General features: G+C 39.6%; 1 protein-coding gene across 1 annotated transcript in view; it reads right to left on the bottom strand.

The window, feature by feature from the left end:
* Positions 1-17,052, bottom strand: part of csmd2 (CUB and Sushi multiple domains 2) — a 1,700,996-nt gene that overhangs the window by 556,182 nt on the left and 1,127,762 nt on the right. Inside the window, exon 9 of the mRNA XM_048558072.2 lies at positions 5,072-5,196. Coding sequence (XP_048414029.2) covers positions 5,072-5,196 — 125 coding nt within the window. The remainder of the gene's footprint in view (positions 1-5,071; positions 5,197-17,052) is intronic.

The raw sequence follows: 17,052 nt of genomic DNA, 5'->3' as shown, positions 1-17,052 counted from the left end.
TGTCAAGACACCCCTTAAAAGTCACTTTAGAATCTTCTTCCACCACCTCCCCGGCATCTTTGGACTGTGGGTGGAAATCCACAGTCACAAATGCCTAAGGGGAGGGGATTGAACTCAGGTCCCTGGTGCTGAGAGATAGCAGTACTAACACTGAACTACTGTGCCACCTTAGCTTAAGTTATCACTAAAGTCAGATATAGCCAACTGTGGTCAATTTCAGTTGACAGACAATAAGTACATTAAATGTGTGACTAAACCAGGTTGAGAAACAAAACAGAATTGAAACATTTTCCAAAGCAATGGCAAAGGTGTCAACTTCGACAGTAACAGATGATAGGGATCACATTAAATTGTTGTCCTCTTAACAATGGCTACATTTGCAGCCAAACAATCCCCAAAAATAACCTCAATTTGAGGAATTAGATGAGAGTTCTTTTTTCTGTTCCAGTGAGGGAATTAGTATAAGTATAATGCGACAATTTCTTGCGAGAAAGTCAGTGAAAATGATGGAGTCAATCAGATTTTCAAGAGTGAAGAGAGAAGGCAAATTAAACTAATGCTTGGATTTAGATCCCAGCTACAACTTGAAATTTCTTTTTAAAGTTGGGTGCGTATACACTGGAGCACAAGTAGATTAACAGAAATCAACTCAGAGTTTGTTAGCTCCAAGATGTACAGATAAACTGCATGCCTAAATGTTTTGGCATAACCGCAAAATGTGCAAATCAATAGAGGAAAAATGGGAAGCTTAATTTATCTACTTCAAATAGGGATGAAGATCTGTGCAACACAAACTGTCAAAAGTGTATATGTTTGCAGGTTATAGCTGGAGCTTGACAGTCAGCTCCCTTGGTGAAATAAGCATAAAAGTCACGGAACAGTATTAAAGGCTGATTCTGCAATGCTGTGCAGCAAACATCCGGGGAAATTACTGGCAAGCAGCCCATGAATTCCCACCTCGTCAAACAAGTCTCAAGCTCTGCATTGACCATTTCCTGCAATGAGTACTGAACACATGCATAATTGTTCTCAAAGGAAGGATATGATTGCAGAATCAGTACATTTTATATTCTGGGATTGGCCAGATGGGTACATCTTTGTTCTAGTTTTGTATCATTTAATTACAAAACAACACTACTATACCCTCAGCGCTGAACAAAAATGATGATTATAATTAAATTTTCCCAGCATCATCAGTGAAACCACCAAAATGTTGATGCTTATCTAAGATTCTCTTCATATTCTCTTTAGTTTATCCGTAAAGCTGTATAAAATGAAAGACAAAGAGGAGGCTCCTGTCTGTATGCAAAAGAATGGCTATCACAACAGTAATGCTGAAAAGCACGGCTATGTACAAAAAAAAGCAACATCTGCATTCCCCTCTCACTGACAAGAAATTTGCCCACATTCGTTTTTCTAATTCAGCTTAATGTTTCTGTTGGCCTGTGAATTCTACAACTTGTAGCTGAATTTCATCCTGCCAAAAATGAGGCCATCTGTGATTATCCCTCCAGGTACTCGACATGAGCTGAATTAGCTCCTGTGGTGTGAATAAAACAAATCTCTCATGGTCTAATCACAGACTTCAAGTATCACTTCCAGATTAAAAAAAACAGAAAAATCATTGTGGGCCATAAAAGAAAATTAAATTCAGTTACTTTATCTTGTCTGAATTCTGTCAGCAGCTTTGACCAAAGGGGCTTCGGTACAGAGTGTTCCAATGTTGCTGGTTTCCCTTTGTGTGGAAAAGACAACTATGTGTATTCCTGCCATACAGATTTCAAAATATTGCATCACAGCTATCTCAGTAGCTATTGCAGCGGTCAGAACCAGATCTAATAATAATCAAGCCAATATGTAGAAAAGCAAGACGTTATTTAGCCAATGTTTTAACTAATTCATTCATGGGATGAAGCTGTTGCTGGCTACGCCAATATTTATTACCCATCCCGGAGGACAGTTAAAAATCAACCATATTGCTATGGGTTTGGAGTCACATTTAGTAAAGACCAGGTCATGGATGGTACTTTCCCTCCCTGAAAGATATTAGTGAACAGACTGGGTTTTCCAACAATTGATAATGGTTTCACGGTCATTAATAGATCTTTCCTTCCAAATTTTTATAAATTTAAATTTCACCTTCTGCCATGGCAGAATTTAACTCCAGAACTCTATGTGGCTCTCTGGATAAATCACCTGCAGTAGTAACAGTAAGTCATCATACTCCCCGAAATGCAACCACTATCAACATCATATACCAACTGCAATAAAGTCAGCACAGTTTGTTTTCATGTTGAATGGTGCAATAACATGGAATTTGGGTAGAAACTAATGAACATCTCTAATGCAGTGAAATTAGGTGGTTCAAATCTGTCTCCACTTGTTTCCCAGCTCCAACAATCCTTGTAGCCTAATCCACAGTTTTTTTTGTCAAGATCTAATTTATGACTCATTTTAAAGAATGGCAAGAACTCAGAACCAACACAATCTAATACCTCTATCTTCACCTACACCACACTCCCTGCTCTCCACCCACCTCCTTAGCCTCCAGGAAAATTGTTTTCATGGTCACTTTGATAGGGACGAAACAATCTTATCACTTGTACTTTTTATTCTATCACTGGATGTAGATGTTGCTACCAAGACCAAAATTTGTTGCCCTCCCTCATGATCCTTGAGTGGCATCGTGGCCCATTTAAGAGTCAATCACATGGAAATCTGTGGTTCTGGAGGCCTCTGGAGCAGGCCGAGATGGATTATCCGATTAACGTTTGTTGGACAAAAATCACAGAATTGACCCACATACATCTGACTCTAATTTGAAATCCAAATTTTAAAATATTATGTGTTATGTTCACACTGCAGGGAATCTGCCACACTTGACTACAATCAGATGTATTGTTTAAAATTAATGCAATTAGATATCTGTTGCAAAGGACTATCTGACCTGTTTCAGAAAAAAGCACCTTCACAAAACTGTCCCATATTCATCTGCCTCTATTTTGAAACCCACATTCAAAAATATAATACATATTCTATACATCTTTTATCAGAAAGTAAACTTTCAAAGTTCGTGTTGCATGCTTACGTCCACTAAGAGCAGTTCACCTGAAACAAACAACAAAGAGAAATTGCTGGAGAAACTCAGCAGGTCTGGCAGCAACTGTAGAGAGAAAACTGAGTTAACTCTTCGAGTAGAGTCGCCATCCTTCAGAACAGTTCAACTGACATGGCATTAATCAATTGGACCTTTTATTGCCAACACAGAAGTCTTATCACCTCGTTATTTTGGTCTTTGTTTCAAACCCTGATATGGGATGGTGATTCTCCAAACCACAAACCAAATACATCTGAAATAAATTTTAAATCTGAGCTTTGTTTCTGTAAGTTATGCACAACATACTGTAGAGTTTGTCATTTTACAAATCACTGAGCAGAACAAGATATAGAAAACAAGACATAAATTGCTTGAGATAAAAATGCTATTATCTCATTTTTGTACCATTTTTGCTCCTGATATTTTAATTTTAGTGTGGTCCATTAAATGATTACCATTTCCATGTACAAAATGAGACATTGAAACACTGAAGATCTGGAGGCTGGATTAATTTAGACTTCTTATTTCTTTTGTATCAGTAAGACTTCTCAGTGACACACTTCCACTTACCTTGATGGGTAAGGAAGTTCACGATTCAAAGACAAGGTTTGAAAGTCTCCTGCTCCTGTCCAGCATTTATTACAAAAAAAATCACTAAAACCGATTATCCAGTCATTTATTTAATTTCTGTCACGGGACCTTGCTTAGCAACAATTATCTACATTTTTTTGCTTTATTCAGGGGTTGTGAGCATCGCTAGAAAGGCCAGCATTTATTGTCCTTGAAAAGGTGGTGGTGAGCTGCTTTCTTGAACTGCTACCACCCCTTGGGAGGAAGATACACCCACAGTGCTGGTCAAAATGGAGTTCCAAGAATTTGACCTAGTGATAGTGAAGGAATGGCTATTTGGTTCCAAGTCAGGATGGCATGTGTGGCATGTGGGAATTTCGCAGATTGTGGGTGTTCCCATCCTATTCATTCAAAGAGCTGTGAACTCGTGGAATTCTCTCCCACACGAAGCTGTTGTGGCCAGCTCATTAGATTTATTCAAGAGAGAGCTGGACATGACCCTTGCAGCTAGAGGGATCAAAGTGGTATGGGGGAAGGGTGAGAATGGAATCCTGATATTGTGTGATCAGCCATAACTATATTGAATGATGGTGTAGGCTTGAATGGCAAAATGACCTACTCCTGTTATTTTCTATGTTCCTATGTTACTTGATAATACAAGGGAATTACAAGACTGTGGACAGCAAACAAAACACATTTTTGCTCTATAAATATGGCATTGATTCAGTTGTTGCATTTATATAACATACTATACACACACACACATGGCAGACAATCACCAATTGTGTATTCTGCTGTCTCTCTTACTTCAATGTTACTGAATTCAAGGCAACAACTAATTCTATTTTTGAGCACTACAATTCAACTTTGATGCAAAGTTCAAATATTGGATAATTCTAAGGTTTATGAAAGTGACGCCACTGTCATCTATTGCTCAAAATGCACTGTTTAGACAGTGGATATTTCAAAATGCTATTTGTATATGTTACAATTGGCGTTATCATAATATTCTGTCAAAGCTAAAATGGGACATTTTTCGGTTAGCATATTGTTGCTTGGGTACACAATTGTCAAAAGTACCTAAACAAACTTCAAAACATTACCCAATTTGTCATAACATTTAATTACAGCTAATTAGAAGCTATTCACACAACATACTTCGTCAAATTTAATTTTTTTATAACTTTGGAAGTAAAATTGTTTTTGCAGTTATTCTATTATGGCCACCTATCTCATCAAAATGATTAATTTTTCATTCAGTCCCCACTCCTTCAATCATATGTTGACATGAAGGACACATCAAGTCACAGAATGAAGGGAAGAAGAAGAATAATGGTGCTGAACAACTGTGAAGGTGAAAGTTAGTCATCTGTTGCAGCACAGTAACTGTCAGTAATTTCTCACCTCGGCAGAATGGTCTGTGATCACTCCAAGCTGCGAATAAGTCAGACATTCTCATACAGGTTATGCTTTTAGACCCTTGCAATTCATAGCCATCATCACATGAGAACTGCACACTGGATCCCAGCCTAAAAAGGGAGAGAAAGAAGCTGTCAATTCTTCACAATGTGAGAGAAAAGAAACACTGATAAGCAATTTTACCTTTGTTACCATACCGTACTGCCATGTCATCCGCTGGAAGGATTCAATTGTTTATAACTTACAGCTTTAAAGATAGACGTTTTAAAATTCATTTTCTAAGTGGCACTTTCTTATTGTAGTGACAGATGGTTATGACTGGTTGTATCAAGCAGCAAAGTTGAGACGTTTCAATCAGTTGAGGTTTAGATCATTTCCTCTACACTGTCAGAATTGTATACCACAAAGCCTTCTTGCCATCACTAATCTGTGAATATTGAATGACAGGTTGTCTGTGAATGTCAGGGTCATAGTAGTGTAATTTAAGTGGGACTCATGCCTCCCTTGGGATGAGATTCAGATTGTCAAAGCCCACACACTTGTGCAGCAGCCTGATATTAGCCTGGTTCAAGTAAACCACAGATCAATAACTCTCAGTTCCAAAACCTAAGAAAGAAGGTCAGCAATATTCAATTAAATCCACAGGAAGCAGCTTCTGCCACTTTCATAGAGAGAAACTGGGGCCTTGTGCACATTTGAACTCAGATGCGTTGACAAACTAGCAAGGTTTTATTCGGATTCAAGCTTTTCCATATGCTGCAACATGGGTCTACAGTAAAAAGGTACTGGATGACAAGCATGCACATGCTGGGCTGAAGGGCCTCTTCCAATGCTTAAGTATTAAATTGCTAATGCATCAAAAAATTAGCAGAAACAATTTTAAATTTTAAATTGCACCACGGTCATTTGGCTGGACATTACTTGCTCTTGTTGGCTGGAATCCTGTAAAAGTGAAAGTGGTCATAGGCTGTTCTCTCATTATAGGGTCAGAGACAGCCACTGATGAGTTTAACGTAAGGATTACTTTGCTTCAGGTGAGGAACTAAGTTGAGAAACAGGGGCATTCACAGTGACCATAGCAAGCATAGCAATTGAAGGGTCACTGGACCTGAAACATTAACTCTGTTTTCTCCTCCACAATGCTGCCAGACCTGCTGAGCTTTTCCAACAACTTTGTTTTTGTTCTTGAATTCAAACCGCTCTGTTTGAGCCATTCTACATTGTAAATCTGCCATCTGTCCAACTGTGCTAACCAACTGTAACCCAGCTGAGCATATTCACTTTTAATTGACACAGGAAAATGGTGAAGGATGACTGCAGAGCGAGATGGTCAAATGCAAATACATAATTTGTGCAACTTCTCCCTGAAACAGAGAATCCAGCTTTCCAATTCCTTGATTTCACTCTCCTTTGTTTCTAAATGTGGACACACAGATCTGATACAATAGATTTCAAGAACATGTTAAGCACTTCAATTCACCATTTTCAAAGATAAACTTTTGTGAGGTAAACTAAGGCTCCGTCACTGACCACTTGCCCTCCCATTTGATTTTGTTTCTCAGGGTAACTGCTTCAGTCATTCATGGATAAAGGTATATTGCTGTAATGCAATTCTGCTGCAATCATGCATGTGTACTAGGAAACAAACATTCTGTGTGGAATCTATCATGTTAGAACCAAACTTTGAGAAAAGGAAATATTGTTCTCTTGCTGTTTAAAACTTCACTATACAGACACCTGATTGAAAAATTTCATCCATCAATTTACCAGCATTAAGTTATTTCCCAGCTCGGCTGGTGGATTTCCAAGGACTCATTTTCTACTCAGTAGGTGACTTCCACTTCTGATCAGTGCTGATGTGAACATAGAACATAGAACATTACAGCACAGTACAGGCCCTTCCGCACTCATGTTGTGCCGACCTGTCATACCGATCTCAAGCCCATCTAACCTACACTATTCCACGTACGTCCATGTGCTTGTCCAATGACGACTTAAATGTACCTAAAGTTGGCGAATCTACCACCGTTGCAGGCAAAGCGTTCCATTCCCTCACTACTCTCTGAGTAAAGAAACTACCTCTGACATCTGTCCTATATCTTTCACCCCTCAATTTAAAGCTTTGCCCCCTCGTGCTTGCCGTCACCATCCTAGGAAAAAGGCTCTCCCTATCCACCCTATCTAACCCTCTGATTATTTTACATGTTTCAATTAAGTGGTCATGAATTTTGCATTTAGACAGTTCAGGCAAAGTTTCAATGAGCTGTTGTTGCTGCTTCACTACCCCTAATTCCAATTAGACGGTTGTTCAAATGTTTAGCTCCAAGCCCAATGGCATCTGGTATAGTTATAGTTTGGTGCAAAAGTTTTCCTGTTCTTTCTCAATGCTCGAATACAACATTACTTTTTGCCACTGGCATTTCTACAGGTTTTGAACTTTGCATGGCTATGGGCTCAATGTCACAGCATGTGCCAACAAATTCCTACAGCTTCCTTATTCCAATTGCACATTTCACTTCGCTACCAGATTCAAATCCACAAGTGATTTTGCAGTCTATCTGCCCAGTTTGTCATTTTTTGTCTGTTGCAATTGAAACTGCTTCCTTTAGAATGGAGCATCTGTGTTTTACCAAAGCTCTGCTTTCATTTTAGCTTTTGTTGGGCTTACTTTGAATTCAAGCAGGGATCAAGGCCTGAACTGACTTGTGACTTTTTCCACTGGAAATCACACGCTAATTTTTGCATATTACTCTCTTGATCTCAGCCCCGTGCCCTTTCAGGGTGCCCATTTCAAAAATTCTGCCAATGAAAATCAGTGGAATTAACATCAGCTGGCTAGGAATGGGTGTGACTCGATTTCAGCTCCATGGCTTTCCATGCTGATAGTTATATTGACGTTTGTCGAAGTTTGAAGACCACATGCTGTTTGAAATTAAAATTGGGGTAAAATACTGCAATTGCTTGAAATCAAAATATAAACAGAAAATGCTGGAAATATTCAGCAACTCAAGAAGTATCTGATACGGACAAATGGAATTATATATTTCTGAACCATGACCTTTCATCAGGCTGGAAAGTTATGGGTGTAAAATATTTTGATTAAACAGTGAGGATGGGAAAGGGCAATTAATTAAGCTTACATTTAAAATGAACCACTGTGAGTGGGAACCTTCATAAAGGATAAAAATGCAGTTAGCAATGTTATAACTGCTTCATTTGTTTGAATATAACCCGGAAGATAAAACCTCTTCCTTACTTTATGATTCACATTTGAAACCTACTTCAACATTTCTGTTTGAAAACAAATGTTATAATATACTCCATTTAAAAGTAAATATTCATTGTACATCTGTGTATGCACTTTGCTGTGATAAAATGGTGATGCATTAGCCCTTACTCCCTCATGATGTAGGTTCTGCAATCAATAGTTTCCACCAAGAATCACTACTTATTTCTGAAAAAGATCATCTTCCCTTATGTAAAACAAGTGTAGTCTACATCCAACACTGCAGTTGGATAATTGCTGCATAACACCACAGAGTGGAGAGTGGAAATTAACTTCGTGAATGTGTAATTAATGAATAGCTTTTACATTTAATGTCATTGAAATATGAAACTTATATAACTGGAATGCACGAGCTCCTCAATTAAAAGTGAACCTGGTCTATTAAAACAAAAGCTAGAAATACATGTATGTACATCATAAACAGGATAGAATTTTAATAGTCAACCAAACTTTATTTTGCTGGCTGAGTGAATGCAAGAGGAAAAGGGAGAACATAGGTGACTAAGTTTGAATGGACATCAGTTTTATACCCTCTGTTCATGTTCTCCCACTGCTCTTTGGGCAGGGTTTCATAAGTCTATCACTTACAAAGTGACACCATCTTCAAAGTCCCACAGCACTGTTGACCATAAGACCATAAGACATAGTAGTGGAAGTAAGGCCATTCGGCCCATCAAGTCCACTCCGCCATTTAAATCATGGCCGATGGGCATTTCAACTCCACTTCCCTGCACTCTCCCTGCAGCCCTTGATTCCTTGTGAGATCAAGAATTTGTCAATCTCTGCCTTGAAGGCATCTAACGTGCCGGCCTCCACCGCACTCCATGGCAATGAATTCCACAAGCCCACTACTCTCTGGCTGAAGAAATGTCATCTCATTTCAGTTTTAAATTTACCCCCTCTAATTTTAAGGCTGTGCCCACGGATCCTAGTCTCCCCGCCTAACGGAAACAACTTCCTAGCGTCCACCCCCTCTAAGGCATACATTATCTTGTAAGTTTCTATTAGGCCTCCCTTCAACCTTCTAAACTCTAATGAGTACAATCCCAGGTCCCTTAGCTGTTCATGATACATTAAGCCTTCCATTCCAGGGATCATCCGTGTGAATCTCCTCTGGACACGCTCCAGGGCTAGTTGAACTAGTGACATGCATACAGTCATCGTGATTTTCCTTACTTTGACATTTGCTTTGGTTTTCTGTGCTCTATTTAGGATTTTGGACTCAAAAGTACATCATTACTTCATTTACTCTTATATTTATTTACTTACAGATCAGTGCCTCTCTGTTGCCCTTTGTTGCTGTCCAACCCTCTGGAATGAAAGGCTTATCATAACTGTAGAGCAAAAATGATTCAAGTCTCCACAGGTAGCGATCACTGAAACTATTTATTTGTCTGCATATTGCAATCAATGGTAATCACTAACGTATATCTTCATTAATCTCCCTGAGTTGTTCTTTTGGTCAGAGTCGATTTTTCCTACCCAATTCCCTATCTTACACATACAAGAAACAAATAGTATGTAGCGAATCACTTCCAACTTTTAACACTCTTTATAAAAGAGGAACAACAGTTAAAAAAAAACTTCACGGTTTCCAAGTCAAATGTGTAAGGAATAGTTTCAGTCTGCAGTTTAGGCCATAAGACATAAAACCATAAGACATAGAAGTAGAAGTAAGGCCATTCGGCCCATCGAGTCCACTCCGCCATTTAAACATGGCTGATGGGCATTTCGACTCCACTTACCCGCAATCTCCCCTTAGCCCTTGATTCCTTGTGAGATCAAGAATTTGTCGATCTCTGCCTTGAAGACATTTAACGTCCCAGCCTCCACTGCACTCTGTGGCAATCAATTCCACAGACCCACCACTCTCTGGCTAAAGAAATGTCTCCTCATTTCCATTTTAAATTTACCCCCTCTAATTTTAAGGCTGTGCCCACAGGTCCTAGTCTCCCCGCCTAACAGAAATAACTTCCCAGCATCCACTCTTTCTAAGCCAAACCTGATCTTGTACGTTTCTATTAGATCTCCCCGAAACCTTCTAAACTCTAATGAATACAATCCCAGGATCCTTAGCCTTTCATCATACATTAAAACTACCATTCCAGGGATCATCGGTGTGAATCTCCGCTAGACAAGCTCCAGCGCCAGTATGTCCTTCCTGAGGTGTGGGGCCCAAAATTGGACACAGTATTCTAAATGGGGCCTAACTACAGCTTTATAAAGTCTCAGAAGCACATCACTGCTTTTATATTCCAAGCCTCCTGAGATAAACATTACATTCGCTTTCTTAATCACAGACTCTACATGCAAGTTAACCTTTAGGGAGTCCTGGACCAACACTCCCAGATCCTTTGTACTTCTGCTTTACGAATTTTCTCACAGTTTAGCAAATAGTCCATGCCTGTATTCTTTTTTTGTTAGTTATTTGAGAAGAATTTAAAGGACAACTTAATCATTACAATTCAACATTTATTACAGCAATTAACTTTTTGGTGGTTAGATAAGTCCAATATCTGACTGCTTGTCCAGCCATCTGTCTTTGCTTCTCTACAGCCAGGCTAACTGCTTTAGTCATTTATGGGCAATGGCATATTGCTGTCCAGCAATTTTGTACATGCATTAAGAAATAAACATTCTATGTGGACTCTTTAATGTTAGGAGATGAGCAATTGCTTAACATTGCATCAAAGAAAACTCTGGAGAATAATTACCTTAAAAGCAAGGATCTTGGCTATTGTCCACCTAGAAAATAATTTGCATTTTGAGAATACAACTTGGAAATGTTTGAACATTCCCAAGATGTACCTAATGCAACAACTGGGACATTGGAGGAAAACCTTGTGTGTGTGCACTGAAGAGTAGAGTGTCACAGGGCTGAAATTTCCTGGCCTGTTGGAAACAGGCTTGAATACAAGATCTCAGAAAAGATAAGCAATCAGCTTTAGAAGCTTGCTCCACAATTGAATAAAGATCGTGGCTGATCTGGTTACAGTTTTAACTTCACTTTCCTGTCTGTCCTGATAACACTTGAATCTCCTGTCTGTCAAAATTCTATCTAAGTCAGTCTTTAATAAATTCAATGACCCAGGCATCACTGCGTTCCACACACCACCAATCCTCTGAGAGATAATAAATATATCCTTCATCTCCAATTTATTCTTAAAACAAACACAAGCTCTGTTATCCCCGCATCAAGTCTCCTCAGGCTTGACATATTTCAATAAGATCATCTCTCATTCTTCTAAACTCCACTTGATTTCGGCCCAATCTGTTCAATAAGTTAATTCCTTCATCACAGGCAAGAATTAAATGAGACGTAAAGGGATTGGTAATATGATGAATGAAGGTGCCAGATGTGAGTTACTATGGCAGGAAGAGCCTGATTAACATGCACTGAGTGTCTCCACTGGAATTTTGCCCATGCCTGGAGGTGTACACCTGAATATAGACACCACTAGGTAACTGTTAGATGGCTTCCCTTTGGGTTCTAAGGTGAATGCCATTCTTGGCAAGCAGTGAATGGCAGATGGAGGGAATCACTTGTGATAATGGTTATCTCTGTAATGATAGAACCATCAGTTCACCGTGACCTCCCCATCACACTCCACCTCACTGATCCCTGGGGCAGACTCTTTTCTTGAGTAAAATTCTCTTGGGTAGGATCAGTCTCTGCGGTTGTACTCTGATGATTTCTAAATTATTTGTCGGTGACAGAATGTTGACCTGCGGTTGGGTTCCAGCTCTGAGAAAACAAAAACATTCAGCCCACGAACTCAGGCGTGTATATCTCATGTTTTTCAACCGAATACCAGTGTCAAAATGGGCACCTTCTGATTACTTCAAATAATACATGAATGACTTTGCTTCTAACTTTAAAATAAGTTTAAATTATTTATTTCAAAATTTCAGATTACATGAGTGGAAACTGCAATTGTTGACTCAATGCCCACTTCACATCTTTTCATCCAGGATTTTTATTTTTCCATGAAAGCATGGGAATATGTTCCATTTCTTCAATCACCATCAGGTAAGATGCATGTTTAACATTTGAAAGGGAAGGGATATGATTGATGTTCAGGAATGTGCATCAAAAAACTTCACCAATCTCTTCTCTGGAAATGGAATAGGGACTTGGCAAACTTCAAATAACTTTTTTTTTGTTGAGCAGTTCCACAGTGTGTATCATCTGGTCTCACTGGAGTTTAAAAAGTCCATCTGTTAGCTTCGGCTTGAATGCGTTTCTGGCAGCAGAACATCTTCTTGGTAAACACAGTCTGAGGCTTCATAACCCATGAATTCTGCCGAGTGGCTTTGTGCTTTTCAAATAAATGTTTACCGTGCCATCCCATGCCTCTGCTAACACTTCAAACATTCTTTTAGAAGGTTATCTCCATTAATTCCACTCATAAAGCTGTGTAGTAACTGTTCCATCCAGAGCACAACCCATGCTATTTTGCTTCCTGGTACGTGGCAAGCTAGCTTACCTCAGTTAGGCAACAGTTGCATTGCTAGAATTGGACTCAGCATGCCTCAGACAGATACAGCAAAATTATGCTCTTTTCTGTTGTACATAGATGCACGTCAGGTCAATGCTGGATTGGGCTCAGGTGTAATCTATCAGTTGCCAAACAGCAAGTTGCTACTCTGGCCCTAAAATTAAAAGGAAAGCAGCAATTAAAGCCACAAAAGCTGCAAAGACCTGAATCTTTAAAGCCTTGCCAATGGTCATGGCAGGGTTTCATGAAAAAAATCGCAAGCTGCAGCTCCTGCTTGATAGCTGACAGTTAGGGAGGCTTATGTTCAGATTGATAATTGGAAGATGGGCACCATTTCAGTCGGTTGTCAACAATGAGGCAGGAGCTCTTCATTGCGATGGCTATGGTTGAGTAGTTTCAGTGTTTGAGGCCAACACCATTAGAGTGAGGAGTGCATGGTTTTGATCGAGAGGGAACGATTGCACCTTGGGTGTCGTGCTACAAAGAGGACATGAATGCAGTGGAGAGAGTGAAATAGAGCACATTCGAGAATGATCCCAGGGATGTGATATTTTAGTCATGAAGAAAGATTGAACAGGTTGTGATTGCTTTCCTTGGAGATGAGAAGGCTGAGAGGAGATATAATACAAGTTTCCTAAATCATGAAGGGTCTGGACTTAGCACAGAGTGAGAAACTGTTCCCATTTGTAAATGTATTGAGAACCAGAGGGCACAGCTTTCAAGTCTTTTGCAAAAGGAGCAAACGTAAGGCTTTGTACATAGTGTGCGTGGTGAGAATGTCAGCGTGGTGGAGGCAGGTCCAACGGAGGCACTGAAGGTGACGTTATTTCTATTTAAATAATTATCCATTGTATAAGGTTACAGGGGAACAGACAAAACATTAACAAGGAGTTAAAATGCTCAGAGAGTCAATGCAGACACAATGGACTGAACTGCCTCCTGCAGCATAACAACACAGGAATTCTGGTGCAAGGGTGGCAATAAATAAATCTTAAACATTTATTTCTTTCACTTCAATCTCATTGTCTTAGCACACTTGCAAGCCTGCACCTACAAATGCCAGTTGCAATACTGATAGAGGTATTTAATCAGCACAGGTACATATCCCCAGGCACCCAATGACCCACATCCCTCTGCCTTGCAACACAATGTAACACATTAAAATGGACAGCAGCAAGAAGAAACGTGAAGAAGAGAAACATTTCTTTATATTCTAAAATCCAAGGAGGACAATATGCTGGCTATCATGGAAAAAAGGGTGTCACTGAAGTTGTAGTTACGGGTAGCACTCTCATACCCAATGGAAAATCATGCCTCTGCTAACTATCTTTTCACTTGCATCCTCAATGCCAGTTCACCAACTATCCAACATAAGCAGAGCACAGCATTCATCATAAGATTGAATAAGTTTTAAAGAATCAATGAAGGAATTTATTATTAAAATCATACTACAATTAACTTCATTTAAACCCCTATAAAAATAAGTATTTGTATTCATAATCCCTCTTCAGTGACTTGATAAACACTTACAGTTGTCAATCAAAGTCTGAATAGACAAGCACCCCAATGTGATAATGACAGATCACAAAATCAGTTCCACAGCACTAATCATGTCAATATAAAGTGAGAAAGCAAGTTTTAAACACTACAGACTATTTTTTCATATATTTAAAGAGCAGAAATGTACATGCCTCAAAAGCATTACAGCTCTCTTAATCGCTACCTTTCATAGCTCCCTTGACAGCTGACTTGGCCATTTTCTTGATGTTTCCCTTTGACAGCTCCCTTAACAGCTACAACAAGCTCAAAAGTTCGATTGAGTTTATTTATCTTTGACACAATCTTGCGTCTACTTTCACCTACCCCAACCTCTCAAAAGAACACCTACCTGGTCTAAAGGGTATAAGGTGTGGTTGGACTTCTGACTGAGAGTTGTAATGTATATCTGTTGTTGCCTCCACAAACTACAGATTTGCACATAAGAACTCGTCTCTGTTAATCCAGGAGAAAATGGTGGTCGATGAGTTCATGGACAAGGCATTGAAATTTCTGCCTCTGATGTCATACTCCTTATTGAAACTTATGTGTATTTTTACAGACTAGTGCAGTGAAGTGAGAAGCACATGGTGAAACATCAGACAGAGGTATACATGAGCCAGGGCAGTATGAAACGGTAGCGCAATTGTAACATAAACCCTACAGATTAGAATACATCTTGAATGTTGTGGGCTGTATCCTTAAGGAGGATATAGTGGCACACTGAGATCTTAAGGTGCAGAGCTGGATGAACACAGCAGGCCAAGCAGCATCAGGGGAGCACGAAATCTGACGTTTTGGGTCAAGACCCTTCTTCAGAAGATCAGTGGCACATTGTAAGTTAACCAAAACAGTAACTGTGGCCAAATATTCATTATTGAGCTAGGGATTGTGAGTTGGGCATACAACATGCAACATTGCAATCATGTCTCCAGCCAGGCAATGCTCACCCATATCATTCCCATCAAGGGGTGATGGAGATTGTCTGACGATACTGCCTCTTAAAACATGTGGGTGAAAGCCAAGGGCAGCCAAGTTAGAAGGCCTACCTCTGTCAGCATAGTAAGAATGAAGAAACAGACTGCACTTATTTGATTAATTAAGAAATATTGCAAATATAAAAACAAATCTTGAATAGCTCAGTCAGTAGAGCATCAGACTTTTAATCAGAGGGTCCAGGGTTCAAGTCCCTGTTTGGGTGTCTCCTTTAGTGTGCTTTTGGGCAGCACGGTGGCTCAGTGGTTAGCACTGCAGCCTTACAGCCCCAGGGATCCAGGTTCAATTCCATCCTCGGGCGACTGTTGTGTAGATTTTGTACATTCTCACCATGTCCGTCTGGGTTTCCTCCGAGTGCTCTGGTTTCCTCCCACAGCCCAGAGATGTGCGGGCCAGGTGGATTAGCCATGCTAAATTGTCCGTAGTGTCCGGGGTGTGTAGCTTGGGTGGGTTCTATATATCTGGGTGGGATGCTCCAAGGGGTGGTGTGGGCTTGCTGGGCCAAAGGGCCTGTTTCCACACCTTAGGGAATCTGTGATAATGTGGGAAAACAATAGTACTGGGGAGTACCTAAGAAACTTCAACCGCAAGGAAAAGACACAGGGAGAATATGAAAACTGCACTCAGACATCTGCCTGAGGGTGAAAAAGAACAGGGTGCCTGGTGGTGTGAGGCAGCAGCAGCACTAGCTAGTCAGGGTTAAAATCAAGTTGAGGAATTTGAGAGGTTCACCTGCTTCAGGCTGGGGCTAACAACACATTGAAGTCACTAAAAGAGGTAAATTTTCAGTAATCTATTTGGAGTAAATCACCTTATCAGCACAGATGTCACGCCAAATGGAATATTTCTACTGTTTAGCAAACTGTCTGTGAATAAGGCTGAAATGAAGCATAAATTGAAACATGACAAAATAATTGTTTTTACAAAGTCATTGGGTTCACAGTTTACAAAATCTGGACATTATTGCATTCATTAACAAGGCCTAACTTGTCTGATCAAAATATTAAGTGAGTATTATTGGCATCTGGAGATAAGACTTTAAAAGTGGAGAAAAAGTCAATTTAGTTTAAAACAGTCCCAGCAATTTACCTATACATTAATTGACAGATTAAAAGTCTATTAAGAATAAAGGCATAGGATGCAATGGGCACATTAAACTTTTGGAGAAGATCGCCATATATGTGATACTTGTCACAAAAATAAATATTGGTGTACCTCACCATAGTCCATGTTGAGCCTCCCATTAGCTCAAGAGTTTAACCAAGTTGTGTCTTGAAGCATGAGTACAGAGAAAAAAAAATGTGTATAAGGCGATAGATAAATGGAAGGAATGTTGGCAGGGAGTATCGGCTAGATTCCAAACTAGAAATTGGACAGGGGAAAATTTGCCAAAGATGAACTTAGGCAAATACTTGCAAATAGAAACGTTGTGGGAAAGAACACACCAGTGGAGTTGTTCCTTCGGAAATTGAGTGTGTGAAAGTAATTACACAGATCAATCTGATCGTTATCAAGACCAGCCAAGTTGTAAGTTAACATCTGCCCTGGCATGGACAGACCATGTGAAGAACTCACTGCAAATGGTTGGGGGCTAGAGTCTATATCAATTTGTTTTTGGGAGGAAGCCAAAAATTCCTCTGGCAATGATG

The sequence above is a fragment of the Stegostoma tigrinum genome, chromosome 24 (genome assembly GCF_030684315.1).
Source record: "Stegostoma tigrinum isolate sSteTig4 chromosome 24, sSteTig4.hap1, whole genome shotgun sequence".
NCBI lineage: Eukaryota > Metazoa > Chordata > Chondrichthyes > Orectolobiformes > Stegostomatidae > Stegostoma > Stegostoma tigrinum.
Note: the sequence above shows the minus strand (reverse complement) of the source record. Positions and strands in the feature narration are given on the sequence as shown.